This window comes from Lissotriton helveticus, chromosome 7, assembly GCF_964261635.1.
Source record: "Lissotriton helveticus chromosome 7, aLisHel1.1, whole genome shotgun sequence".
Lineage (NCBI taxonomy): Eukaryota > Metazoa > Chordata > Amphibia > Caudata > Salamandridae > Lissotriton > Lissotriton helveticus.
Window position 1 is genome coordinate 1,052,117,409 of NC_136068.1, and position 27,959 is coordinate 1,052,145,367.

Here is a 27,959-nt window from a genome sequence, read left to right on the forward strand (position 1 = left end):
GTAATGCTTCGCGAAAGTGTGGAGGGAGGCCCAAGTTGCCGCTTTACAAATATCCTCAACAGGAACACCCCTAGACAAAGCAGATGTTGAAGACTTTGTTCTAGTAGAGTGAGCTCTAATACCCTCTGGAGGTTCCTTACCATCCAGGGCGTAGCAGATCTTGATGCATAGAATTATCCATCTCGAAAGAGTGCGCTTGTGCACAGCTCTTCCTTTCTTGCAACCAGCAAATCCAACAAACAGCTGGTCATCAACACGATAGTCCTTAGTCCTATCAAAATAAAAGCTCACCGCCCTCTTAGGGTCCAAACGGTGAAGCCGCTCCTCCTCCTTGGAAGGGTGAGGGGGAGGATAAAATGTAGGAAGGGTAATGGACTGTCCTAGATGGAAGGGAGTTACCACCTTAGGCAGAAAAGCAGCCCTGGTCGTAAGAACCATTCGTTCAGCATGGATGGTCAAGAATGGGGGCTTTGAACTAAGAGCTTGAAGCTCACTTACCCTCCTTGCCGAGGTAATCGCAACTAGGAAAACCGTCTTAAAAGACAACAACCTCAAGGGACAATTATGTAGAGGTTCAAAAGGAGAACCCATTAGAAAAGTAAGCACCAGATTCAAGCCCCATTGAGGCACAATAAAAGGAACAGGAGGGACTTTATTTGTAAGGCCCTTCAGAAATCTTAAAACAATAGGAGATTTAAATAAGGACTGTATTCACAAAACCTTGCTGTGCTAAAGAAAGAGCAAATAAAAGTATATCTGACAAACGGGCCCTCAAAGCGTCAATGGACGTCTCCCCACGCCAAGCCACAAATTTAGACCATCTGTAAGAATAAATTGACTTAGTGGAGTCACGCCTGGCCAAAAGAATGACATCCACCACATCGTGCGGGAGAGAAAATGAACTCAGGTTGCCCCGTTCAATCTCCAGGCATAAAGGTGTAAGGTCTGGAGGTGGGGGTGTAGAACCTGCCCCTCCATCTGAGAGAGGAGATCTGCCCTGAAAGGGAGACGGAGCGGCGGGCACGAGGAGAGGTGGAGAAGATCTGTGTACCACACCCTTCTTGGCCAATCCGGGGCGCCCAATATAACTTGGGCCCGGTCTTGGCGAATCTTCCTCAGAACCCAAGGAATCAAGGGTATGGGAGGAAACGCGTAAAGGAGTTGTGAGTCCCAACTCAACTGAAACGCGTCCCCCAAGGCTCCCTGCATCGGAAACTGTAGGCTGCAGAATGACGGGCATTGAGCATTCTCGCGAGTGGCGAACAGGTCCACCTGAGCAGTCCCCCACGTCCGAAAGACGTGACGAACTACCTCTGGCTGAGAACTGCCGACTGAGACTGTCTGCACGCACGTTCAGAACTCCGGCCAGATGATTTGCCATCAGACAAATCTGATGATCCTGAACCCAGGACCAGAGACACAGAGCCTCTCTGCAGAGACACTGCGACCCTGCTCCTCCCTGCTTGTTTACATACCACATCGCAGTGGTGTTGTCTGTCAGGACCTGAACCAACCGCCCGCGAAGGGAAGGGAGGAAGGCCTTGAGCGCCAGACATATCGCCCGCAATTCCAGAAGGTTGATGTGAAGCAACCTTTCCTCTGGAGACCAAAGACACTTGATCTCCAGATCCCCCAGATGAGCACCCCACCCTAGAGTGGACGCATCCGTTATCAGTTGGAAAGGTTTTCCTTGAGACAGATTGCCCTCCACACTCCACCAAGACAGATCCGCTGCAGTTTCTCTGGAGATCCTGATGGACTCCCTGAGATCTCCGTTGTGTTGATACCACTGCCTGCGGAGGCACCACTGGAGTGCCCTCATATGCCAGCGTGCATGGTTGACCAACAGAATGCAGGAAGCCATCAGACCGAGCAGACGAAGGACCTTCAGGACTGGAACGACTGCTCCATTGTGAAATAAAGGAATCATTTCCTGTATGTTGTGAATCCTTTGAGGTGGAGGGAATGCCCGACATACAGTAGTATCCAGTACTGCACCTATGAACAGGTTGCGCTGGGAGGGCACCAGGTGAGATTTGGGTACATTTATTGAAAAACCCAACCTGTACAACAATTGAGTTGTGACTTGCAGATGATGGAGCACTTTCTCCGGAGATTCTGCTTTGATCAGCCAATCGTCCAGATAAGGGAATCCCGGAACCCCTGACCTTCTGAGATGTGCAGCCACCACTGCCATCACCTTGGTGAAGACTCGAGGTGCAGTAGTAAGACCAAACGTAAGGACCGCAAACTGGCAGTGCTGCGATCCCACCTTAAAACGGAGATACTTCCTGTGCGACTTCAGAATGGGGATGTCGAAATACACATCCCGCAAGTCGATCGACACCATCCAGTCTTCTTCCAGCAGCGCTTGAAGAACCTGCGCAAGGGTGAGCATCTTGAACTTCTCCTGCTTCAGGTAAAGGTTCAAGATCCTGAGATCCAGGATTGGACAAAGTCTGCCATCCTTTTTTGGGATCAGGAAATACCGGGAGTTGCACCCCTGACCCCTCTCCTGCTCTGGGACCACCTCTATCGCACCCTTTCTGAACAGAGCCAGGACTTCTTCATGCAAGAGCAGCAGGTGGTCCTCCACACAAAAACCCTGGCAAGGAGGGTAATTGAGGGGAAGTTCCCGAAAGGGAAGAGCATATCCATTCTCCACGAGATTGAGAACCCAAAGATCCGAAGTAATCAATTCCCAATCACGTAGAAAATGGGTAAGCCGGCCCCCCACTGGGCCCACATGATCCGGAATGGCGGATCTAGGGCTGCTTTGCTGTGGTGGAAGGGGGTTGGGAAGAGGTAGAGGAGGAGGCCTGACGACCTCTAGGACGAGCTCTTTGCCTGCCTCTGTACTGCTTGTACAGTGTATTTTGCTGCTGTTGATGCTGCTGAGGCTGCCTGTAGGTCCGAAAGGAAGACCTGCCAAAGCCTCTGAATCTCTTTCCAGAAGTACCTCTGGACTGCAGGCCTAAAGATCTTGCTGTCGCTCTGCTGTCCTTGAATCTTTCTAGGGCAGCATCAGCCTTCTTTCCAAACAAACCTGACCCATCAAAGGGCAAATCCATCAAGGCAGCTTGGACATCAGCAGAGAACTCAGATGATTTAAGCCATGCAGCTCTTCTTGTGGCCACAGAAGAACCCATCACTCTTGCTACCGAGTCAGCAGTGTCCAAACCACTCTGAATGACCTGTCTAGCGGCAGCCTGAGTATCAACAATCACCTCTTGGACATCCTTCCTATCCTCTTCAGGAAGCTTTGGAACCCTCTGTTTTACTGAATCCATCAACGCATGGATATAGCGTCCCATTAGACAAGTTGCAATAATTGATTTGAGCGCCATGCTTGCCGAGGAAAATACTTTTTTAGCAGCCTGGTCCTGCTTCTTCGATTCCTTATCCCCAGGAACCTATGGAAAAGCGCCAGCAGATTTTTTCGAGCAGACCGACTGCACAACCAGGCTCTCTGGCAAGGGGTTTGTAGATAAAAAGTCCTGGTCACCAGGCGCCACCCTGTACCTTCTTGCAACCGCCCTCGAAACAGCAGGGGCTGTAAGCGGCCTTTTCCAAACCTCAGTTATAGGCTCCGCCAAAGCATCATTAAAAGGGAGCATAAGCTCAACCACAGAAGTAGGCGAATGAAGGACTTCAGTCAGTAAATTAGCATTATACTCTGCCATTGGAAGAGTTAAATTCATCAAGTCTGCAGCCTTTCTTATGACCACGTGATAAGGTGTCATATCCTTAGAAGGGGCGTCAGAAATAGAGGCCAAAACCCAATCAGGGGACAGTTCAAGACCACTAGCCTCTCTCAGATCATCAAAAAGATCCTTAGAATCCTGCAGCTCACCCTCTTCCATCTCTGCATCACGATTCCTCTGCTCTTCCAGAAGTCTCCTGTGCCTCACGCCTCAACCTCTCCTTCATGAACGAAGTCGACGGATCCGGAATCGACTCCGTCAGAGCCGGAGCCGGCGTCGAGCCCGAAGCCGGAGGACCAGACCGCTGAACACGAGATCGGATCGGATTCCGCAACGGCGTAGAGGGTGTCGGCGTTGATGGTCTTGGCGTCGAAGGCTGCGGCGCCGAAGGCTTCGGCGGTGCCGAATAAAGCCAAGGCGGCGTTGGGCCGGCATAAAAGGCGCAGGAGCATAAGACTGGGGGATACCCAGATTGAAGGCTAATGGACCCGTGGGACCAACCGGTGCACCAGAGGGGTACATTGCTCTTGAATAAACTCCATACATCGCATTCAGGAACTGAGTAGGGTCCTGATCTGGAGCAGGAAAAGCTGGATAAGAGCCCACAGGTTGCTCTCGAGGGAGTGGAGTCTTCTCATTCTTCCACCGCAAGATCGCAGACATCCACAACAGCTTTGGCGCTCCACCCACGCACCCAACCATCGAACCAACGCCCCCCACCGCCACCCTTCGCGCCTGGACCACGGTGACCACCAAAGACACAGCCCGCACGATGAACACCATCCACTCCGGATCACCGACCGACCCCTGCCCACACCACGTCTTCAACAAGGCCGACTCCACCATCGCACCCCAACTCCGGAACATCATCAACGCCTCCTTCAACACCGCCACCTTCCCGGAGAGCTGGAAGCACGCCGAGATCAACGCCCTCCTGAAGAAGCCTACAGCGGAACCCACCGATCTCAAAAACTTACGCCCCATCTCGCTCCTCCCTTTTCCTGCTAAAGTCATCGAGAAGATCGTCAACAGACAGCTGACCGCCTTCCTCGAGATGAACGGATCCCTCGACCTCTCGCAGTCCGGCTTCAGAGCCAACCACAGCACCGAGACCGCCCTCATCGCAGCCACCGACGACATCCGGACCCTGCTCGACAAGGGGGAAACAGTGGCCCTCATCCTCCTGGACCTCTCCGCTGCGTTCGACACGGTCTGCCACCGCACCCTAGTCCAGCGCCTCAGCAACATCGGTATCCAAGAGAAGGCACTGGAGTGGATCATCTCGTTCCTCGCCGGAAGAACACAAAGAGTCCGCCTCCCCCCGTTTCGCTCCGAGGCCACCGAAGTCATCTGCGGCGTCCCGCAAGGATCTTCACTCAGCCCCACCCTCTTCAACATCTACATGAAACCTCTCTCCGCCATCGCACGCCAGCACAACCTCAACATCATCTCTTACGCCGACGACACCCAGCTGATCCTCTCCCTCACCAGAGACCCCGACACCGCCAGAACCTGCCTACACGAAGGGATGAAAGACGTCGCCGAGTGGATGAAGGACAGCCGCCTGAAACTGAACTCGGACAAGACGGAAGTCCTCATCCTGGGATCTTCGCCCTCCGCCTGGGACGACTCCTGGTGGCCCCCAGCCCTGGGCACCACACCCAAGCCAACCGACCACGCACGCAACCTGGGCTTCATCCTTGACCCCCCCTCTCGATGACCAGACAAGTCAACGCCGTCTCCTCATCGTGCTTCAACACCCTGCGTATGCTTCGCAAGATCTTCCGCTGGATCCCGACCGAGACCAGGAAGACTGTCACCCAGGCACTCGTCACCAGCCGACTGGACTACGGAAATGCCCTCTATGCCGGAACCACAGCCAAACTACAGAAAAGACTCCAGCGCATCCAGAACGCCTCCGCCCGACTCATCCTGGATGTCCCCCGACGCAGCCACATCTCCAGCCACCTGAGGAACCTGTACTGGCTCCCCGTCGACAAGAGGATCACGTTCCGGCTCCTCACCCACGCACACAAGTCTCTCCACGACCTGGGCCCCAAGTACCTCAACGACCGCCTGACCTTCTACACGCCCACCCGCCAGCTATGGTCCACCAGCCTCGCCCTCGCAGCCGTACCACGCATCCGAAGAGCCACCGCCGGAGGAAGATCCTTCTCTTACCTGGCTGCCAAGACTTGGAACTCCCTCCCCATCCACCTTCGGCTGACCCAGGACCATCTCGCCTTCAGGAAACAACTCAAGACCTGGCTGTTCGAGCAGTAGCATACCCCTCCCCCCAAGCGCCTTGAGACCCTCCCGGGTGAGTAGTGCGCTATACAAATGGCATGATTGATTGATTGATTCTCGACTTCGACCTCAACCTGGTGCACCAGGGTCGACGAACCCGCAAGCAACGGAGCCTCCTCTTCTCCTCCATCTTCTTCATCTCCTTCACCCTCCTGGTCAGAAGAATGAGTCGGAGCCAGAGAAGGATTCAACATCGGCTTCAGTGAATGAACAGGCGGATTCACAGGCGAAGCCTCACCTTCGGAGACTTGAACTTCCGGAGTCGGAGCCTCTACTTCTTTGTGAAATAACTTCACCTGCGACTTCAGTCTCGAGCTCGAGTCCTTTCCAGAATGATGACGAGACTCATGAGATCTCTTCTTGTGCTTCTTCCTCGATGACTTCGAAGCATGCATCGGAGACGTCCTCGAGCGCGACTACGAGCGAGACCTCGACCTCGAACGACGAGTCCGTGACCTCGACCTCTTCTTGTACTTCCTGCACTTCAACTTTGCAACAAGGAGTTTTGCCTCGCTCTCACGGAGAGCCTTAGGATTCATTTTCTTGCAGGATGAACACTCCTTGACGTCATGGTCCGAACTCAAACACCAGACGCAGCACTCGTGTAGATCCGTCATAGACATCATCTTGCCGCACTCTCCGCAGGTCTTGAATCCAGTCTTCTTCGTGGACATTTCAATACAAAGAAGCAAAAGGACACCGAAATGAAACAAATAGTAACAAAGTTAACAACAGCTACAGAGGATCCCTAGAAACCTTAGCGTCGACGACGCGGAAAAAAGGGAACTGATGTCATCACGCCGGCGTGGGTCTATTATGGAGTCGGTGACGTCAGCGGAGTCGCGCGCGGTGTCGTGCCTCTGTGACGTCGTCCATGTCGGGGCGAAGCTACAAAAATAATTTCCGAATGTTGCTGACGCAAGGGGATATTCACAAGGTGAGGAATCCACTGGCAGATGTATCCATCAGAAAGTCTCTTTACGAATCAGACGCCAGCATTTAGGAAGGATACTGACACAAGTCAATAACAAACATGGGTGGAGAGGGGGAGGAGCTTCTCTTCCATACTCCACTACAGCAGTCTCGCTGAGCAGCGCATGCGTGCTGACTCAGGCTGTGCCTAAAAATGGAGAAACCCTTCCTGGGCTGACCACTTCTGGCTGGTTAGGGTGCGCCTAACCAAAAAATATGACGTGCCTCCTGACTAACTAATTTTTCCATCTGCTCTGGTGCCAAATGGCCCCCAGGACAGGGGATTGTGTTCCCCAGGTGTGGGGGGGAAGCCGTTGTTTCATACATATAGCAACAGAGGCTTTGAAGTCTCTGGCCTTGACATGCTAATTCGCTAGCCATCCTGCTAGAGGAGGTGTAAACACCTTCCTCCGGAGCATGAATGGTTTCTGACCCCTGAGAGCGCAGGCTCTCATCTACAGGGGTTCAGAAATTAATCTGTGATGCCAGGCTTGGTGATACCAGCCAGCCAGCAAACTAGAGGACTAGTAGGTGTTCAGAGGGCTCCTCTAAGGGGCCCTCTGGGTGCATGTCATAAGAAATGTAGTACTGGCATCTGTACAAATTTAAGATGAGGTGCTTGATACCAAACACCATTGGGTTCAGTGCAGCCATCATGTAGATGGCTAGTACATGTCAAGGATTTCTTGGTGCTGAATAACAGATGTTTATTGTTACCCAACTCAATGGTACTCATTTTATCGACCTCCTTAAGATGGCTACCTAATCACTTGCAATATCTAGTAATGGGCCCAGACAACACAGGAGCCCATCTGCTCATGCAGATGTGCCCTCATATATAATATAATGTACCATGCCTTAAGGCTCTAAGGTTTGCTTGCTGTAGGGGTGACTTACAAATATTATATGCAATGCACATGGGCATGGAATGTAGGGAGTGGGCCATGTGATGTTAAAAAAATTGATTACAACTTTTCATGCATCCTGCAATGGCAGGCTGCATGCAGGTTTTGTGTGGTACCTTTAGGTGGCATAATACATGCTTCAGGCCATAGGGATGCTCTTTAGTGCCCATGCCCCGAGGTTACCAGAGATTCCACTTTCTAGGAATATACCTCTTTTTTCCACATGCTTTTTTCCCGCAGGGAATTACAACGCAGTTGTTACCAAGACCGTGTTGTAACACCGAATACCATTACCCCGCAAGTCATAACAACAACATGTGGAGGGGGGCGCCGTATGTTGGAATAGTATAATTTACTATTCCAACTCCAGTATGTGCAACTGTAGGTAAGGTGTTGGATTTTAAATCCAACACCTTCTGCCCCCTCCGCAAGTCGGTGTTCCGACTTGCGGAGTAATGGTATGCATTGTTACAACGTAGTTGTTGTAACGACCACGTTGTAATTCCTTGCGGGGAAAAGTATTTGTGGTAAACGATGTTTACGCTTGATAGGGACTTACAGAGGTTCTAAAGTCCTTGCCAATTGGGATACAATTAGACATTTACTTGTTTTAAGAGAAAGGGCACTGGCTGTGGACGGCCTTGTTAGTTGGGACCCACTGAACTTTCAGTTGAAAAAATGTCAGTACTACGGCAAACATGTGGGTGACTTTCCAACCACACACCTTGCAGTCCATGTAGGTAAACGTATCAGACCCCCAAATAGGGGTAGTAAGCGCTAAGTAAATGTTGCAACACTAGACAGTACAATACAACACATTATTTATCATTTGTTCCTCACTGTAATTTCTTTCGATCTTATTAAAATCTCTATTTCCATTACACTTTCTTAACTGCTGATGCATGTGGAAAAATGTGTACAGTTAATTTACAGGTATTTAAGCTTTGTTGTGTCTTTAAAAAATTATATCCTACATCTTTCTTAGCACACTCTTTGCACCACAGTTAGATTGTCACATAATTTGCTTTACAGAATTCTTTCACTGTGCAGTGAGGGAAATAAAAATAAAAAGTGCCATGTAAAAAGAACAAGAGGCAATTTGTCAGAAGACATAGTCTGACATCTGACTTCTGTCTTTGAACACAAGAAATGCGACAAGATAAAAACAATAGGTGTTTTTATTGCTGATTCCTCTTCTGCACTCCAGCATGGTTAATTTGATTAAACTGTATTGATTAAAAAATAAATGCAGTTTCTTTAAATAAACCGAGTTGTCAATAAATTATGAGCTAGCTACCTGGTCATTTTTTGTGGGGGGGGGGGGATGGATGGGTGGGACGAGGGTAAATATTAATATGGGCTGGCCCAGCTCTCCAATGCCCCAACCAGGGACGTAACACAGGCCCCCACAGGCCCCGCGTTGCGGGGGGGCCTCGCGCTCCAGGGGTCCCGGGACGGCCTCCTCACTTCAGTTACACATGCATCGATAATGATTTTAATGGCACGCCCGGCCTCTTTAATAAATTAAATGGTGGCGGGCAAGCTGGGCCCCTGCCGAGCTTCAGCAGCTTAGCTAAGCATCGATCTTCTTAATAAATTGTTGCACGGGCCCCGGTCGGGGCCCCTGAGGCTCTTTAGAAATGGTGCGCGGGCCCCGGGCCGGGGCCCCTGAGGCTCTTATAAATGGTGCGGGGACCGTTGGAGTCTGGGTGGCGGTGGCGGGTTGGTATTGGTAATTTGGATTGTCTGGTATCAGGGAGGGAGGGCATCATGGTGGGGCCCGACGTGCTTGGAATGCACTGGTACATTAGAAAGATGAGCTCTCATCTTGCTCATTGCATCTGAAAATGTTCACTCATTACCGGCCCCGGCAGAACAGCGGTTTATAGACAGCGCCCCCTCTCTGCCCGCGCTAGTGAGTCCTTCGGCTCCAAAACTGAAAATATTAGAGAGGAAATCGTCTCCCCACTCTCTTAAATAAAGGCAATGTGGTTAGCACGGGAGAATACTGATATTAGCCCGAGAGCGGCTAGTATCTATCTTTACCACACCAGTGATAAATGGAGCCGCGCTCGGACAGAGCTGTACATAGGAAGCCCCCTCCACCTCCCTCCCTGCTCCAGAAGAGCTCCTAACAGACCCCGAAAGCAGGTGATGACGCAGCAAAAGTGGAAATGTAGAGAAAGGGGAGGGTGCGAGAACGGGAGACTGGAGAGAGTGGAGAGAGTGAGAGTGGAGAGAGTGAGAGTGGAGAGAGTGCAACTGGAGAGAGTAGAGAGAGTGGAGAGAGTGGAGAGTGGAGAGGGTGGAGAGTGGAGAGAGTGAAGAGAGTGGAGAGGGGAGGGAGTGGAGAGAGTGGAGAGAGAAGAGAGTCTGCAAGAGTGGAGAGAGTGAGAGTGGAGAGAGTAGAGAGCGAGAGTGGAGAGAGTGAGAGTGGAGAGAGTAGAGAGAGTGGAGAATGGAGAGAGTGGAAAGAGTGGAAAGAGTGGAAAGTGGAGAGTGGAGAGAGTGGAGAGTCTGCAAGAGTGGAGAGTCTGCAAGAGTGGAGAGAGTAGAGAGCGAGAGTGGAGAGAGTGGGAGTGGAGCGAGTAGAGAGAGTGGAGAGTGGAGAGAGTGGAGAGAGTGGAAAGAGTGGAGAGTGGAGAGAGTGGAGAGAGTGGAGAGAGTGGAGAGAATGGAGAGTGGAGAGAGTAGAGAGTCTGCAAGAGTGGAGAGAGTGAGAGTCGAGAGAGTAGAGAGTAGAGAGTGAGAGTGGAGAGAGTGAGTGGAGAGAGTAGGGAGAGTAGAGAGAGTGGAGAGAGTAGAGAGAGTGGAGAGAGTAGAGAGAGTGGAGAGAGTGAGAGTGGAGAGAGTAGAGAGAGTGGAGAGTAGTAGAGAGAGTGGAGAGAGTGAGAGTGGAGAGAGTGAAAGTGGAGAGAGTGAGAGTGGAGAGAGTGAGAGTGGAGAGAGTAGAGAGAGTGGAAAGAGTGGAGAGTGGAGAGAGTGGAGAGTGGAGAGAGAGGTGAGAGTGGAGAGTGGAGAGTGGAGAGAGTGGAGAGAGTGGAGAGAGTGTGGAGTGGAGAGAGTAGAGAGTGGAGAGAGTAGAGAGTCTGCAAGAGTGGAGAGAGTGAGAGTCGAGAGAGTAGAGAGTGAGAGTGGAGAGAGTAGAGAGAGTGGAGAGAGTAGAGGGAGTGGAGAGAGTAAGAGTGGAGACAGTAGAGAGAGTGCAGAGAATGGAGAGAGTGGAGAGTAGAGAGAGTGGAGAGTAGAGAGAGTGGAGAGTGGAGAGAGTGAGAGTGGAGAGAGTGGAGAGAGTGAGAGTGGAGAGAGTGAGAGTGGAGAGAGTAGAGAGAGTGGAGAGAGTGGAGTGTGGAGAGAGTGGAGAGAGTGGAGAGAGTGGAGAGTGGAGAAAGTGGAGAGTGGAGAGAGTGGAGAGAGTGGAGAGTGGAAAGAGTGGAGAATGGAGAGAGTGGAGAGAGTGGGGAGTGGAGAGAGTAGAGAGTCTGCAAGAGTGGAGAGAGTGAGAGTCGAGAGAGTAGAGAGTGAGAGTGGAGAGAGTGAGAGTGGAGAGAGTAGAGAGAGTGGAGAGAGTAGAGAGAGTGGAGAGAGTGAGAGTGGAGACAGTAGAGAGAGTGCAGAGATTGGAGAGTGGAGAGAGTGGAGAGTAGAGAGAATGGAGAGTAGAGAGAGTGGAAAGTGGAGAGAGTGAGAGTGGAGAGAGGGAGAGTGGAGAGAGTGGAGAGTGAGAGTGGAGAGAGTGAGAGTGGAGAGAGTAGAGAGAGTGGAGAGAGTGGAGAGTGGAGAGTGGAGAGAGTGGAGAGAGTGGAGAAAGTGGAGAGTGGAGAGAGTGGAGAGTGGAGGGAGAAGAGAGAGTAGAGAGAGTGGGGATTGGAGAGAGTAGAGAGAGTGGAGAGAGTGGAGAGTGGAGAGAGTGGAGAGAGAGTGGAGAGAGTGGAGAGAGTGGAGAGAGTAGAGAGAGTAGAGAGAGTGGAGAGTAGAGAGAGTGAGAGTGGAGAGAGAGAGAGAGTGGAGAGAGAGAGAGTGCAGAGAGTGGAGAGTAGAGAGAGTGAGAGTGGAGAGAGTAGAGAGAGTGGAGAGTAGAGAGAGTGGAGAGTGGGGAGTAGAGAGAGTGGAGAGTAGAGAGAGTGGAGAGTAGAGAGAGTGGAGAGTAGAGAGAGAGAGTAGAGAGAGAGAAAGGAGAGTAGAGAGAGTAGAGAGAGTGGAGAGAGTGGAGAGAGTGGAGAGTAGAGAGAGTGGAGAGTAGAGAGAGTGGAGAGAGAGAGAGTAGAGAGAGTGGAGAGAGTGGAGAGAGTGGAGACAGAGAGTGGAGAGAGTGAGAGTAGAGAGAGTGAGAGTGAGAGTGGAGAGAGAGAGTGGAGAGAGAGCAGAGATTAGAGAGAGTGCAGAGAGTGGAGAGAGTAGAGAGAGTGAGAGTGGAGAGAGTAGAGAGAGTGGAGAGTAGAGAGAGTGGAGAGTAGAGAGAGTGGAGAGAGTAGAGAGAGTGGAGAGAGTGGAGAGAGTGGAGAGTAGAGAGAGTGGAGAGTAGAGAGAGTGGAGAGAGAGAGAGTGGAGAGAGAAAGAGTAGAGAGAGTGGAGAGTAGAGAGAGAGGAGAGTAGAGAGAGAGGAGAGGAGAGAGAGTGGGGAGAGAGAGTGGAGAGTAGAGAGAGTGGAGAGAGGGAGAGTGGAGAGAGAGAGAGTAGAGAGAGTGGAGAGAGTGGAGAGAGTGGAGACAGAGAGTGGAGAGAGTGAGAGTAGAGAGAGTGAGAGTGAGAGTGGAGAGAGAGAGTGGAGAGAGAGCGGAGATTAGAGAGAGTGGAGAGAGTGGAGAGAGTAGAGAGAGTGAGAGTGGAGAGAGTGAGAGTGGAGAGAGAGAGTGGAGAGAGTAGAGAGAGTGGAGAGAGTAGAGAGAGAGGAGAGTAGAGAGAGTGGAGAGAAGAGAGAGAGAGAGAGAGTGGAGAGAGAGAGAGGAGAGTATGGAGAGAGAGAGAGGAGAGTATGGAGAGAGTGGAGAGAGTGGAGAGAGTGGACAGAGTAGAGAGAGTGGAGAGAGTGGAGAGAGTGGGGAGAGTAGAGAGAGTGGAGAGAGTAGAGAGAGTGGAGAGTAGAGAGAGAGGAGAGTAGAGAGAGAGGAGAGTATAGAGAGAGAGTGGAGAGAGTGGAGAGAGTGAGAGTAGAGAGAGTGAGAGTGGAGAGAGAGAGAGTGGAGAGAGAGAGGAGATTAGAGAGAATGGAGAGAGTGGAGAGAGTGGAGAGAGTAGAGAGAGTGAGAGTGGAGAGAGAGTGGAGAGAGAAAGTGGAGAGAGTAGAGAGAGAGGAGAGTAGAGAAAGTGGAGAGTAGAGAGAGAGAGAGGAGAGACAGAGGAGAGTATGGAGAGAGTGGACGGAGTGGAGAAAGTGGAAAGAGTGGAGAGAGTAGAGAGAGTAGAGAGAGTGGAGAGTAGAGAGAGAGGAGAGTAGAGAGAGAGAGAGTGGAGAGAGAGAGTGGAGAGAGTAGAGAGTGGAGAGTAGAGAGAGTGGAGAGTAGGGAGAGTAGAGAGTAGAGAGAGAGGAGAGTAGAGAGAGAGGAGAGTAGAGAGAGTGGAGAGTAGAGGGAGAGAGAGAGAGAGAGAGGAGAGTATGGAGAGTGTGGAGAGAGTGGAGAGAGTAGAGAGAGTGGAGAGAGTAGAGAGAGTGGAGAATAGAGAGAGAGGAGAGTAGAGAGAGGGAAGAGTAGAGAGAGAGAGTGGAGAGAGAGAGTGGAGAGAGAGAGTGGAGAGAGTAGAGAGAGTGGAGAGTAGAGAGAGTGGAGAGTAGAGAGAGTGGAGAGTAAAGAGAGAGGAGAGTAGAGAGAGAGGAGAGTAGAGAGAGAGAGAGTGGAGAGAGAGATAGAGGAGAGTAGAGAGAGTGGAGAGAGAGTGGAGAGTAGAGAGAGTAGAGAGAGTGGAGAGTAGAGAGAGTGGAGGGAGAGACAGAGTGGAGCGACAGAGTGGAGCGACAGAGAGAGAGACTGACTAAGGTAGAGAGACTGACTGACTGGGAGAGACTGACTGACTGGCTGAGAGATTGACTGACTGGCTGAGAGACTGACTGGCTGAGAGAAAGACTGACAGAGAGAGAGAGACTGACAGAGAGAGAGAGACTGACAGAGAGAGAGACTGAGAGAGAGAGAGACTGACTAAGGTAGAGAGAGACTGACTGACTGAGAGAGAGACTGACTGAGAGAGAGAGACTAAGAGAGAGAGCGACTGAGAGACTGACTGGCTGAGAGAGAGACTGATTGACAGAAAGAGAGACTAAGAGAGAGAGCGACTAACTGGCTGAGAGGCTGACTGGCTGAGAGAGAGACTGGCTGAGAAAGAGATTGGCAGAGAGAGAGAGAGACTGGCAGAGAGAGAGACTGACTGAGAGAGAGACTGATTGACAGAGAGAGACTGGGAGACTGACAGAGAAAGAGAAACTGACCGACAGAGAGAGAGACTGACTGACAGAGTGACTAACTGATAAATACTCACAGAGAGAGACTGACTGACAGAGAGAGAGAGAGACCGACTGACTGAGAGAGAGACTGACAGAGAGAGTCACTGACAGAGAGAGAGACTGACTGAGAGAGACTGGCTGACTGCGAGAGAGAGAATGACTGACAGAGAGACTGACAGAGGGAGAGAGAGACTGTCTGGAAGACCGACTGAGAGAGAGAGGCTGAGAGAGAGAGACTAACAGAGAGACTGACAGAGAGACTGACAGAGAGACTGACAGAGAGAGACTGACTAAGAGAGAGACTGACTAAGAGAGAGACTGATTGACAGAGAGAGATAGAGACAGAGAGAGAGACTGGCTGACTGAGAGAGAGAGAGAGACTGGCTGACTGAGAGAGAGAGACTGGCTGACAGAGAGAGAGAGAGACAGAGAGAGACTGCGATGGAATTGGGTTCAAAGTGTGTATGAAGCTATGCAATGCCTCTTAAGATTGCTATTGTCTACTAATAAAAATGTATTATCAAAATGTGCTCTTTGTAGTTACATCTGCTTTTGAAATACTGCATTGTCGCATTGTCTAATGTTTTAAAACGGAAATGAGAAGGAGCAGTGGATGCACTTTTGTCAAAACTGAACGATGAGTGGGCCCGATGTTGTATATCATGACAGGAGTCTGCAACAGGAAACCCACCTAAAATTGGGCAAACTTCACCGGCCTACTGATGGCAGGGACCCTGTAATGAATGGACTAAGCCCAACCTTTAACTCCACCATCCAGGGTTACTTATAACGGCTGTATTGGTGACAGTGACGTAACAATCGCCCCGCACCCCTGCCATATGGTGGGTCGCTGGCCTGAGAGCTCTAGAATGGCACGAGGATTGGGGGGGCCCCTCCATGTAGTTTGCAGGGGGGCCCCCTCAAGTTTCGTTACGCCACTGGCCTCAACCCACCAGGCCCCGTGGCTACTGCCCTGAGAATAGGGGGACTTTAACAGAGGATACCTCAATATAAATGGAGTGAAAGGAATACAACTCGGCTGCTTGACCACTTTGTCAATGGTTGCTGAAGAAGAAGGATCAAAGAGTCGATGAACAGCTAAACACATATTACAATCTTTAAACGAAAAGGAGGCTTCCCAACATGACACGAGGGAATAAATATAAAGCATGTGTATCTAAGGATGAGGTATTTCTGGAGAAGGGTATAATTATTTTGACTTGAAATATGCTGTGTAAAAAATGCCCAAACGTTTTAAAAAAAGGCTAACAGAAAGAAAAAAGTATTAAGTACAATCTAAGGCCATCTTATAAAGTTCTTTGAAAATAATAATGCATTTGTTTCTTCAGTAATGTCAAGCACTGAAACATGACCGCCAACTCCAGAACAACAGATTGGAAATAGGTACATGATTTATGCATTATAGCATGGCAAAAGATGATTTCATATTAGTTTACCAGACCAGAGATACTGAAATCAAGGACCAACCTCAATGCCTTCAATGTCTTCCAGGAAGCGACGGCTTACTGAAACTAGGGCTTCTTCTGGCCATTCATGGAACCAGTCAATAGCGGTACAGTTTACTACAGCAGGAAACTTTCTAGCACGTACTCGTAGGGTAGACCCCACCGGGGAAAAGCAAAGGATGATCTGGAAGACATATTGTATTGTTCAAAATATGCAACTCTCAAGTCAGATACCAATAGACATTAGAACAGTCATTTGTACCTGTTAGCAGTTATTCAGAATAAAAAATGAAAATGTATATCATTATCAAAGATACATAACTTTGATACTACTGATTCTTAAGTATACTGTGTGCCCTCTTCAGATTATATTACTATGAATTATACCAGCTGTCAGCTTGGGACCCTGGAAACATTTTAGGTCTGGCCTTACAGGCAGCTTCAGCCGTCCCCCACACTGTTGTTCTTAACAAAAAATATATATATGTATTTATTTAATTATACTTACATGTATGGGCTTTGGTTATCAGCCTTCTTCCATTGTTCCGTTGACTTATCATTCATACTTTGCTAATGCTGACCAATTAATGCTGTATAAGGCAATAGTTTAGCCTAGTACAGCCATTGACTCCCTCTGTTTGAGTCAATCAATCAATCATGGGTTTGTATAGTGCGGCTACTCACCCGTGCGGGTCTCAAGGGCTGGGGGGCCGCTGATCCGTCAAGTAACTCCATTTTACCTCTGCACAATGTGCACAACTGCCATAAATAAGCACTCTTTCACGCCAGGAATTTAGGAAAAATCTCTTCTGTACTTTTTAGGTCGAGCTAAACAGCACTTGCGCTGTTGCTTAGAGGCCTGTTGTATATGCTTTGGGAGTTGAACTCCGCCCATTTCTTGCCCATTGCTTTCCATTTGTCCTTATCTGCGTCCGCTACAAAACCATGCTTGCTAATGGGCAGTTGTTGTTCTTTTTCCCTCCTTTACGTTTCCGGTTTCCCCTGATGCACCACTGAATAAGTACTGTGGGGCATATTTACAATAACTGGCGCATCCCTGCAAATCAGCAGGGATGCGCCAGGTATTGTGCGCCACAGCTCCGCCATCATGGATGCGCCGCATTTACAATGCGGCGCACCATGGTGCAAAAACGGCACAGATGCGTGACGCATCTGTGCCGTAAAAGTGACGCATTGCTGGAGTTGCATCGCAAGCGTGACGCAGCTCCAGCAATGCTCCGGGGGCCCTATCTAGTTAATGCTGTGTCAATCCTTACGCCTGCTTCAGGCAGGTGCAGGGTTTTGACGCAGCATGGGCCTAAAAGTGACTGAGTGAAATCTTGTAGATTTCACTCAGTCACTTTTAGGAGGCGTTCCTGCGCTGGAACGCCCCCCCCCTGCACAAGAACGCCTGCATTTGGCGCAGGGCATTACAACGTGACGCATCTCCTAGCTGCGTCACGTTGTAAGTATCCCTGCACCATGGAGCAGGATTTGCGCTGCCGCTGCGTCACTTTTTGGCGGCGCAAATGAGGCGCAAGGGGCTTGTAAATCTGCCCCTGTATTTATACACTTAAAATGTTTATGTCTTCCTTCAGGGACTACTTTTCTTCTTCTTGTGTTTCCCAGCCTCAGCGCTGCACAGCTACACTTCCGCCGCGCTTTCCATTTGTACAAACTATATATATTTTGAAAAATACCTACCCTCCCAAGCAGGGCTGGCGCTAGGCATGGGCAGTATGGGCAGCTGCCCAGGGCGTCACACTTGGTCCACCAGCATGGGGCCCCACACCAGTGCAAAACACCACCAAACCTCTTGTGCCCCTGCCAATCCCATCGAAGACCGGCGTCTGTTTGCAAATGGGCTTACAGGAGGGGGCTCAATACCTGGGCCTCTCACGGATGCTGTGGGGAGGCCTAGGGGTGGGGGACACTTCATCTAGTTGCAACCTTTCAAGTACCAGACCCCCAGCCGGAGGCGGCGCAGAGAGGACACTCGGAGAAGAGGAGCCCGCAGAGGGGATGACCAGAGGGGAAACTGACAATGGGGGCACACCGACAAGGTCAACAGAAGGGGAAGCCAAAGTCGATGTGGCCACTCGGGTACCACCAGAAGAATCCCCGCCCAATCCAACCGAAGTTTCCAGAGGACCCGGGGGATCAACAAAAAAGGCAGGAAGGCAAACAGAAGACCTTATTTACAGAAAACTACATGCCAATGCTGTCATTTATCCACCAACCATTTACAAATTAAAGCCTTACAGGTTAGAAACTCTATAAACAATAACAAGATGCCTTCAGAACAGTTTCTATTTCTTAGCATTAACTGTCGCTCACTACCTAAGCATAGAACTGAAGTCTTCAATTTACTCTTGGACGAGGTTCCAGATGCTGTCTTTCTAACTGAAACATGGCTTCAAGACAGCTCTGGACCTGACTTAGCTATGGCACTCCCTGAAACTTATGCAATTGTTAGACTTGATCGAGAAAAACCACCAGGAGGAGGAATAGCAATTATTTTTAAGAAACGCTATAACTGCGAATTTAATAAACTCCCATGTGAGGGCTGTGAAGGTGCAATTTATAAACTTTCACTCACACCGAACTTTACTTTCTCGGGAGCACTCATTTATAGGCCACCGGGATCTGCCTCGAAATGGATATCTCATCTTGTAGAACTTCTAGGACCCCTAATTATGAAAATGGCTAACTTCACTATTCTAGGAGACATGAATCTACACTTAGAGAAAGATGATTGCCCAATAGTGAATGATTTCAAAACGGATCTTGCATCCCTCAACCTGACCTTAAAGAACTCTGGCCCTACACATAGAGCCGGTCACTTGTTGGATCCTATCCTCTCCAACCTAAACGACTTATCGAAACCCACGGCCATTCCTGTGCCTTGGTCTGACCACTTCCTGATTAAATTTTCCCTTCTTGTAAAAAATTCTAATGGGATGAGAACACCAACTCCTATACAATTAATCAGGACATGGAAAAAACTCGATCTAGAAAAACTTAACTCCTTTCTCGAGGGCCATCTCCCTTGTACAAAATCAACAGTACAAGAGTTCTCTATATCAGTCCAAACTTGGCTCCTAGAAGCCATCGACTCCACTTTGCCTAAAACTATATTAAAACAAAATTCCCACCGCCCCCCTGCTCCATGGTTCACTGAGACCTTGAAACAAGAAAAAAGTATATGCAAAACTGCAGAACGTCATTGGAGGAAATCCTATTGCCCTGAATCCAAATTGGCCTATAAACATAAACTCTCAAATTATCAGAGGCTCTGTGCCAAAACCAAAGCTGAACATGCCTGCACGAAAATCACGGAAGCCCTATGTCAGTCCAAAACACTTTTTAAAACTGTAAGAGAACTAGCTGGTTCCCTTACATTACAATCTCCCCCTGATTTAAACAAATTACAATGTGATGCCCTTGCAACTTTTTTTGTAGAAAAAGTCGACAAAATCTATCAGGGTATAGAACAAACCACAAAGGAAATTGCCGAGTCCAGAGCAATCCCACCTTCTATTAATAGTGGCCCTGAAATCAACACTTCAGTCCCCATCACTCCCATGAAAACAGAGTTGTCCTCCTATATATCCCCACTTGATGTAACACCCCCAGCCATTTTAGATAAATGGCCGTTGCTTGACTTAGACTTGGTTCGAAAACTTTTGAATTCCATCAAGTCTGGTTCACCAAACGATCCATTACCGTGTTCTATCCTGAAAAAATTAAATGATAAAACCCTAGGGACAATTACCAATCTTCTCAATAAATCGCTACAGGAAGAAATCGTACCAAAGGAATGGAAACATGCAATGGTCCACCCTTTACTGAAAAAAGCTGGAACTGACCCCAATGTGCCATCCAACTTTAGGCCTATCTCTTTGCTACCTATCTTTGCAAAGATATTGGAAAAACATGTTCACAGAGTCCTCACTGATTTTATTACCACCCATGATCTATTACCTCTCCATCAGTCAGGATTCCGCACAGGTTTCTCTACCGAAACGACTCTGTTGGGCGTAACTGAGAATATCCGCCTACTGTTGGACCGCGGAGAAACGGTTGCCTTGCTGTTACTGGATCTCAGTGCAGCATTCGATACTGTGTCACATGCTGTACTTGAGCAAACCCTCCACGCCACCGGTATCAGGGGCGCCGCCTGCAACTGGATTAAATCTCTGCTAGAACAACGCACCTTCCAAGTTTTCTCCCAATCAGCATGCTCTGACACTATGATCCTTAAACATGGAGTGCCGCAGGGCTCTATATTGAGCCCACTGCTTTTCAATGTTTACATGAGTCCATTGGCCAAAATGATAGAAGAGTCTGGCCTACTCATGTTCTCGTATGCTGATGATTCCCAGCTTATTTTCTCTTTGTCATCTTCGGACCCAAATAACATCTCGTCATTGAAAATCGGCCTCACTAACATCGCAGACTGGATGAGAAAATTTTTTCTCAAACTTAATGGCGAGAAAACAGAGTTACTTGTTTTGGGCAAAAACAAAGAACTCTGGGGACCCCAGCACTGGCCTGATGTGATGGGCACACCTCCGGTCCCAGTCAAATCAGCACGCAATCTCGGAGTCATCATTGATGAATCATTAAGTCTTAATCAGCAAGCTACTAAGACATCATCCACTTGCTTTGCGATTCTAAAGTGGCTGAAGAAAATCTGTTGGATGTTGCCCAATAACACCCAAAAATCGGTCATCAATGCTTTGATAACCTCCAGGCTTGATTACGCCAACGTGCTTTATCTAGGGGCCAACAAGGCCATAACCCGACGACTACAGACAGTGCAAAACGCCGCCGCAAGACTGCTGTGGAAAATTCCCATCTCCACACCTACCACCAAGTATATCCGCGAATTGCACTGGCTGAAAATCGAGAATCGGGTAAAATTTAAATCCTTATGTCTTATGCACAAGATCTCAACCAACAAGGCACCCAAATATCTTCAAAACCTTATTCAGCCCTACCGTCCATCCCGCACCCTTCGATCAGCTACAGCCAACCAATTTGTGATCCCTAAAATCAGGCTGGCAAGAATGGGCGGCAAATCTTTTTCATATCTGGGACCTTCCCTTTGGAATACTCTTCCATTGATTCTTAGGCAGGAAATGAATCACCTGAAATTCAGGAAAGCCCTAAAAACCTGGCTGTTTAACATCTAATAATCCTGATTTTCTCAATGCACGGAATCATCAGCGCCGGGAAACCCTTTGTTGGGTAGCTGTAGCGCTTTAAAAATGAAATAAAAAAAAAATAAAATAAAAAAAAGACCCTGGGACCTTGGAACTGTGAAAGCATCGATCGCCCAGGCCAGCCAAGAAGGAACATGGCTGCAAAAATGGGGAAGAAGGGCCGACTCCTCCGTGGCAAACAGATCCAGCCCGAGAAGGCCGACTGGAGGACGATCTGACGGAACAAAAGAGGGGACAGACACATCGTCCCAGAGGAAGCGAACACTCTGCTCAGAGAGTCCACAGGCACATTCTCCGTCCCCGGAAGATACACTGCCGTCAGAGACAACAGATTGCGCTCGGCCCAAAGACCGATCGTCCTGGAGAGGAGAAACAGAGACTGCCACTTGCCCCCTTGATGATTTACATAAGCCCGAACAACCTGATTTTCGGTCTGCACCAAGACAGCACGACCCAGAAGAAGAGCCAACCAAACCGCCCTCAACTCCTTCCAGTTTGACGACTGGCGAGACTTGAACCAGGACCACCGATAGGGGTGGCCGGAATTTGGGTAATCGCGTTACGCAAATCTCTGCAAAACGGTAAAAAATCTCCGCGAACACGCAGAAATTCCGCGAACACGCAGAATTTCTTGTTTGCAATGCTTTTTTCCTGTTCGCAATTGCTGTTTGCGTGATTAGGGGGAAATATGAGTTTGAGTTTTAAATAATTTATAAAGCGCGCGTTCACCGGAACGGTTCCATGGCGCTATGCTGAATCGAGTCCTCGGAGACAAGAATGACAGAGGGGGGACTAATAATAATTTATTGGGGGAAGGCTTTGGAAAATAAAAAGGTTTTTAACGCCTTTCTAAACTGTGAATATTGGGGAGTGCATCTGAGGTGGGCTGGAAATATCTCATGAACACTTATTTTGAGAACGCGAACAAGCAAAAATTTCGCAAAGTCGCGGAAACGCAGAATTTTGGCCAATTTTGCCTTCTTTGCGGAACGCAAAATTACCCAAATTCCGCAAATTCTGCAAGCAGAACGGAATTTACCGCCCAGGCCTAACCACCGACCCTGAGCCTTGGAAGGACCAATGACCGCCCACCAACCAATGGCACTGGCATCCATTGACAACACCACCACAGCCGGAGGAGGAAGAAGGTCGATGCCCCGGGAAAGAGACAGACGGGACAACCACCATTGGAGAGCTTCCCGAATACCCGGGGTGACAGGAATAAGAGCCGCATAGTCCTGAGAGGCAGGATCCCAGTGGGTCAGAATGTAATGCAGGGGGGATACAAATACAGCCGGGCCCAAGGGAGGAGATGCAGAGTGGAAGCCATCTCCCCCTGACTCCGCAACCAGAGCCGGGCAGACACCTGAGATTGGGACAGAACCTCCCTGGAAAGGAACACCATCCCAGATCCATGCGGAACAGAGCCCCTAGGAACTTCAGAGACTGGGCGGGCAGCAGGGAGGACTTCCGGTGGTTGATGAGGAACCCAAAGGACCCTAGAAGATGATGCACCTGGTCCACATCCGACAGAGCCTGAGAAAAAGCAGGAGAATCAATCAACCAATCGTCTAGATGGGGAAAAACCTGAAGACCTCTGGAATGGAGAATACCCCCCAGAGGGGCCAAGAGCTTTGTGAAAACCCTTGGCACCGCCGAAAGGCCGAAAGGAAGCACCTGGAATTGGAAGTGCCGGGAACCAACAGCTAATCAGAGATATTTCTGATCCACAGGATAGATAGGGACGTGCAGATAAGCATCCATCAGGTCCAGGGTCGCAAGAAAGTACCCCGGAAGCACCAGATGCAGGATGGACAGCAAAGTCTGGGAATAAAGAGACTGACCCTCTTGAGATCCAAAACAGGGCGAAGATCCGCTGCATCCTCCTTGGAGACCAGGAAAAGGATCGAATAACAACCCTCGCCCCTTTCCAGAGGAGGAACCTCCATGATAGCTGCCGTCTCCAACAGAAGGCTCACACCCTCCAGCAAGGCCTCCAGTCGCAGAGGATGACGGGGCAAAGGGGTCATCTGGAAGACTGGGGGGAAGAGGAGAACTCAATCCGATAACCCTCCGACACTGTTTGCACCGCCCAGGCATCCGGAACCTCCAACCATCGCTGTAGAAAAAAAACGAAGGCGACCTCCAACTGGAAAAGGCAGACAGTCACTGTGCAGCAGAAGGAGCGGAGGCAGCACCACCGGCTTGGCACGTGGCTTGGCACTTCCAGGGGGCCCTCGGCCATGACCCCTGCCACGAAAGGGCTGCGAAGCACCCCGAGCAGAAGGCGCAAAGGCGCGCCAGTAGCCAAACCCACGCCTCGGAGAAGGAGGGCAGACAGGAGCCACAAGTTTGCGGTTTTCCGCTGACTGTTTGATCATGTCCTCCAGATGTGGCCCGAACACCTTGGACCCCACAAAAGGCAACCAAAGCAGGACCACCTTCTGAGGAGACTCAGCCTTCCAGGAACGCATCCAGATATGACGCCATGCAGCAATCGAAGCACCAGAAGCAGCTGCAGCGGCACTCAGATTATCAAAAGAGATGTCAGATAAATAGCAAATCTGCAACTCCATGAGGGACAAGAGAGAGGATGCATCCTCCCCATCCTGCAAAAGAAGAGCCAGGGCCTGTAAATCTTTGAGCAGGGACTCGACCATGTAATTGGAATAGGCCGTCGCCCTGACAGAAAAATTAGAAGCAGCGTAGGAACGCTTCACTGCTCCTTCAACACGTTTATCCACAGCATCAGAAGGAAGGGTGTCATCAGACAGAACCAAACCCTGTGAGGAAAGACCAGCCATTAAATTGCCCACTTTGATGGACTGGGGAAATTCAGCAGCAAACCCCTCCAGAGGATAACGGCAGGACAAAAAGCAAACAAAGGTGAACTTATCAACCTCCTTCCACTCATGACCCAGCATCTTGTGCACAGCACCATGCAAGGGGAAGGACTCCGGAGTAGGTTGATGATACTGGGTAAAGAAGGCATCCTCCAGGACATCAGACACAGGAGGAGTGAACTCCAAATTATCACGCACATGGGAGGACAAATCAGAGAGCTAGGCAGCCTGAACAAAACGTCCACACACACACTCCTCCTCCTCAGGACCCAAATCGTCGGTAGGAGCATCAGGTGGAGGGACAGACCCATGAGGCACCTTGGTAGGAGGGCCAACTGCATCCCGAGCCCGGAAAGCAGCAGAAACAGCCTCATTAATAATGAGGCCAGGGCATCGAACGTTGGAGCAGCAGAGCCCGAGGCACTGTGTTCCATGGCAGCGAAAACAAGCAAGAAGCAAAACAAGGCTCAGTAACACCCAGCAAAAGGTCGGGGATCAAATGAAAAAAGACCAGTTTTAAAGAAACAAAGTCCCGAGGCACCCAGCCTCTTGCGCAACCAACAAAGTGGGCAGATGCTGAAAAGGAGAGTCCGGCCTCCCAAAAAACCCATAGGGAGGCAGTGAACCCATGAGGACGCTCCGCGCTGCAAGGAACCACAGAAGACCCGTGCCCGCTATAGCAGGGCATGACAGGAGTGTCTGAAGAGGAGCAGCCGCTACAGCACGCCGCAGACAACCCCAAGTGAGGAAACAGACACAAGCACCGCTAGAGCAGGCCCTGCAAACCAAATAACACAAAAATAACAGAACAAGGCAGCCGCTATAGCAGGCCGCCGACAGACAAAATAAAAATAAAACAGGAACGATACAGTTACCGGATCCACGTCCTGCTAGGCAAAGAGAAAACTGCAAAGGCAGAAAAAAAAAACCAGGAAATTGTGTGACACACTTTTCCCTATATTATCGCCTGATAGGTGGTGCCATATTGGGGGAAGTGCTAAAAAGTTCTGCTAGGTATAGGGTTTCTGGGGAGCAGACTAGCTGCTCACTGTTAAGAAATGGGACAGGAAGACTGGACACAGAGGTAATGTGTTTCTCTCATTTCCTCTCCTCAAGTTCCTAGTGCTGGCGTAATGATCATTGCCGAGGAGTGATCCTCTCGGTGGCCGAGGCGCCTGAATTGGAGCTACTAATGATCACTATTCAGCGCACGTGCACCTACAGCATTGAACTAGGCCAAGGCCCAAATGCAGGTAAGAGCTCAGGGCATCTTGGCAGGCGTGATGGTGCAGCCCCGTCGGCTATTGCTGACCTCGCCCACTCATAAATGTGACTGTGCTAATTACTCCTGTATGTGCTCCTCAGCACATTTTACCATTACATTTTGCCCATGAGCCTACCGAGACCTCAACTGAGCCTGAGCGTTCCTCCTTTCGCCCACACTGTCCAATCCAGTTCAGCGAGTGACCTATGCAGAAAACGGATGTGAAACGATAAAGAAAGGACAACAGGAAAAACATTGAATTGTTGTTATCTCTTGTTATTTATTGAGTGCTTTCACTTTTATATTTGTTTCAAAATGGCAGTGGCCGCCGCCGGGCACACCACTCGTGGTCATGGGACGATGTCATTGAACAATGGTAGCCCCACGCAATACGGTGTCTAACGTTAGACCATCGACTACTCCATGCTCTGTTTCTATACTGGTCTTTATGTGCAGCAAGTACTGATGGCAGGACATGGTAATGTTGTGGAGACTGGGAGAGTCCACGTCTCCCCTAGTGTTGGGGGTGGTCCTGTTTGACCACCTCCCCCCTCCACAAACGTAACCTAGTGAGTCGGCTGGGTGTACGCCAGCACAAAAGTTAATAAATAGCCCAGGGCTCTGGGCGTGGCTCGGTCGAGAGCTGGCCACCAAAGAAGTTAAGGCTCCCGTGTCTCCTTTGCTGCCCCGGTAGGCCTCCAGCCAGGATACTACACTGGCGACGAGGTGGTGTGGCTGTCTGCTGCCCTGCCTCTCCTCTCACTCACCATGCAAAGCACCGTCGCCCGGTGTGAGCGCTCCTACCGCGCCTTGCATACCTGTGTTCCGGCACGCACCCCTGCCGTGTGGTCTGCCCCATCGAAGCGATGACGTCCTGGCGGCCTCCTAACAGCCTGCCTCCCAGCCCGGACCTCCGCAGCTCAGCCTGTTTGCCAATCTGGCCCCCCTGTCGGCACAGCGTGAGTGCGCGCACACGCGGGGGAGTCCCGGTATCCCACCCGCTTGTGCCTGCAGTGCTCACCAACACAGCGTGTGCCCAACGTCACCAGCGCAGACTTCTGGTAAGCCACGCACTTTAGGCCCTGCTGCTTCCCGGCTCCCTAGCTGTCTGCCACTGGTCTTGTGCCCCAGGCAGAGCGCTGTGCACTCGCGCTCCACCAGTGACACTGCTGCTGCCCGCTACAGCTTCCCAAGTGGCTCAATTATCCTAGGGCCCCTCCCCTCCTGCTGATCTACTGCTCCCGCCCAGGCACCCTACTGTCACCGCCTGCACCACACCTTCAGTGGCTCACTGATCCTGGAGCCCACCCCTCCCCCCTGCTGGTCTGTATTAGCTGCCCAGGTGCCCTGCTACCACCGCGTGCCCCATATCTTCAGCGCTGAGACCCAGCCACCAGGCCTCTACCGCCCGACCTGGCTCAAGTCACCAGCAACTGCCACACAAAGGGCATGCCATTGCACCCTGCGCCAAGGAGTAACTGCGCCATCCTGCGCCTGCTAGACGCACACACAATTGGCTTTTCATCACTGCCCTCATGCTGGCAGACATGTCATCCATCCCGCCATTGGAGCCGTTCACCATTACCGGACTGCCGCCGTCCCAAGCTGGGCGATGGAAGGCATGGGTAGAGTGGTTAGAGACATTCTTTGACGCAGCTGACCTCCCTGCCATGCGGCGACGACCCATGCTACTCCACCTGGGTGGTGCGAAAATCCACAAAATAGCAAAGACTGTCCGCGAAGCTGGGCCCCCGAGGAACTATGCCACGATGCGTGACGACATCACTGCTCATTTTGAGCCCTACACCAACCCGGATTAGGAGCGTTTCCTCCTCCGCCAAGCAAAACTGCTCCCAAAAGAATGTGTTGACGTATTCTATGCTCGCCTCAAAGAACTAGTTAGCACATGCACCCTTCCTGATGAGGATGACGAGATCTGGGCGCAATTCATTCAAGGCTGCGCCTCCTCTAAGCTACGTGAGCGCATCCTACAGGAACACAACATGCCAATGAGGGATATCCTGACCCTGGGACGCTTCAAGGAACTATCCAAGGCCAGAGCAGTCCACATGGAGCTCAAGGCTACAGCGACCTTCAAAGAGGAACCAGTCTGCACTGTCCGCACTGAAACCCGTGACCCCTGATAAAGACCCAGGAGGTCCTCGACCCAAAGCTCCAGACAGAGCCCAAAGACTCGCCTCTGTGGATGGTGTGGCGGCCCTCTCCCATACGACAGTGCCTGCCCAGCCCAAGGGAAACCCTGCAGCGCATGCGGAAAGCTCAACCATTTTTCCAAAGTCTGCCACTTAAAGCCACAACGGCAGCCTCAAGGTCCACCTCGCCAGGTGCATGCGCTTGAAACGCTCCCAGAGGACTCCTCAAGGGGCAACATGTACGAAGGCGAGGCTGCCACTGTGCATGTGGTACACATGCTACATGCCCTCTCTAGTTCCCTGCAGGCAGCGCCCATGTGCACTATGAAGGTGAAGGACCACCCAGTAGCAGCGCTCATCGACACTGGTGCAACCATCAACCTCATGTCTGCAGGCTCTTGCCCAACCTGCTAGCCCTCCGGAACACCAACATCCAAGTGTACGCCTTCGGTATCCACACCCCGCTCAGGATATGCGGTATTTTCAAGCTGATCTTTCTCACAACCAGATTCGACAATGGTCCAAGATCTAAGTCTCCCAGGAGGGGTCTGGTTTCTTGTGAGAAGTTAGCCTGGCATATGATGTCCACTAGTTCTAGTGGGCGCCTTGCACCAGTCTAATCGACCCTTATTGATGGTGGTTGTAAAGTCAACCTTATAGAAAGCTATCCTAGTGGTAGCA

At 50.5% G+C, this 27,959-nt stretch overlaps 1 protein-coding gene across 4 annotated transcripts in view; it reads right to left on the reverse strand.

The window, feature by feature from the left end:
* DNAH17 (dynein axonemal heavy chain 17) overlaps positions 1 to 27,959 on the reverse strand; it is a 12,633,448-nt gene that overhangs the window by 3,863,424 nt on the left and 8,742,065 nt on the right. For all 4 annotated transcript variants that reach the window (XM_078653923.1, XM_078653924.1, XM_078653922.1 and 1 more), the window contains one exon: positions 15,813 to 15,974. In XM_078653923.1, coding sequence (XP_078510049.1) covers positions 15,813 to 15,974 — 162 coding nt within the window. The remainder of the gene's footprint in view (positions 1 to 15,812; positions 15,975 to 27,959) is intronic.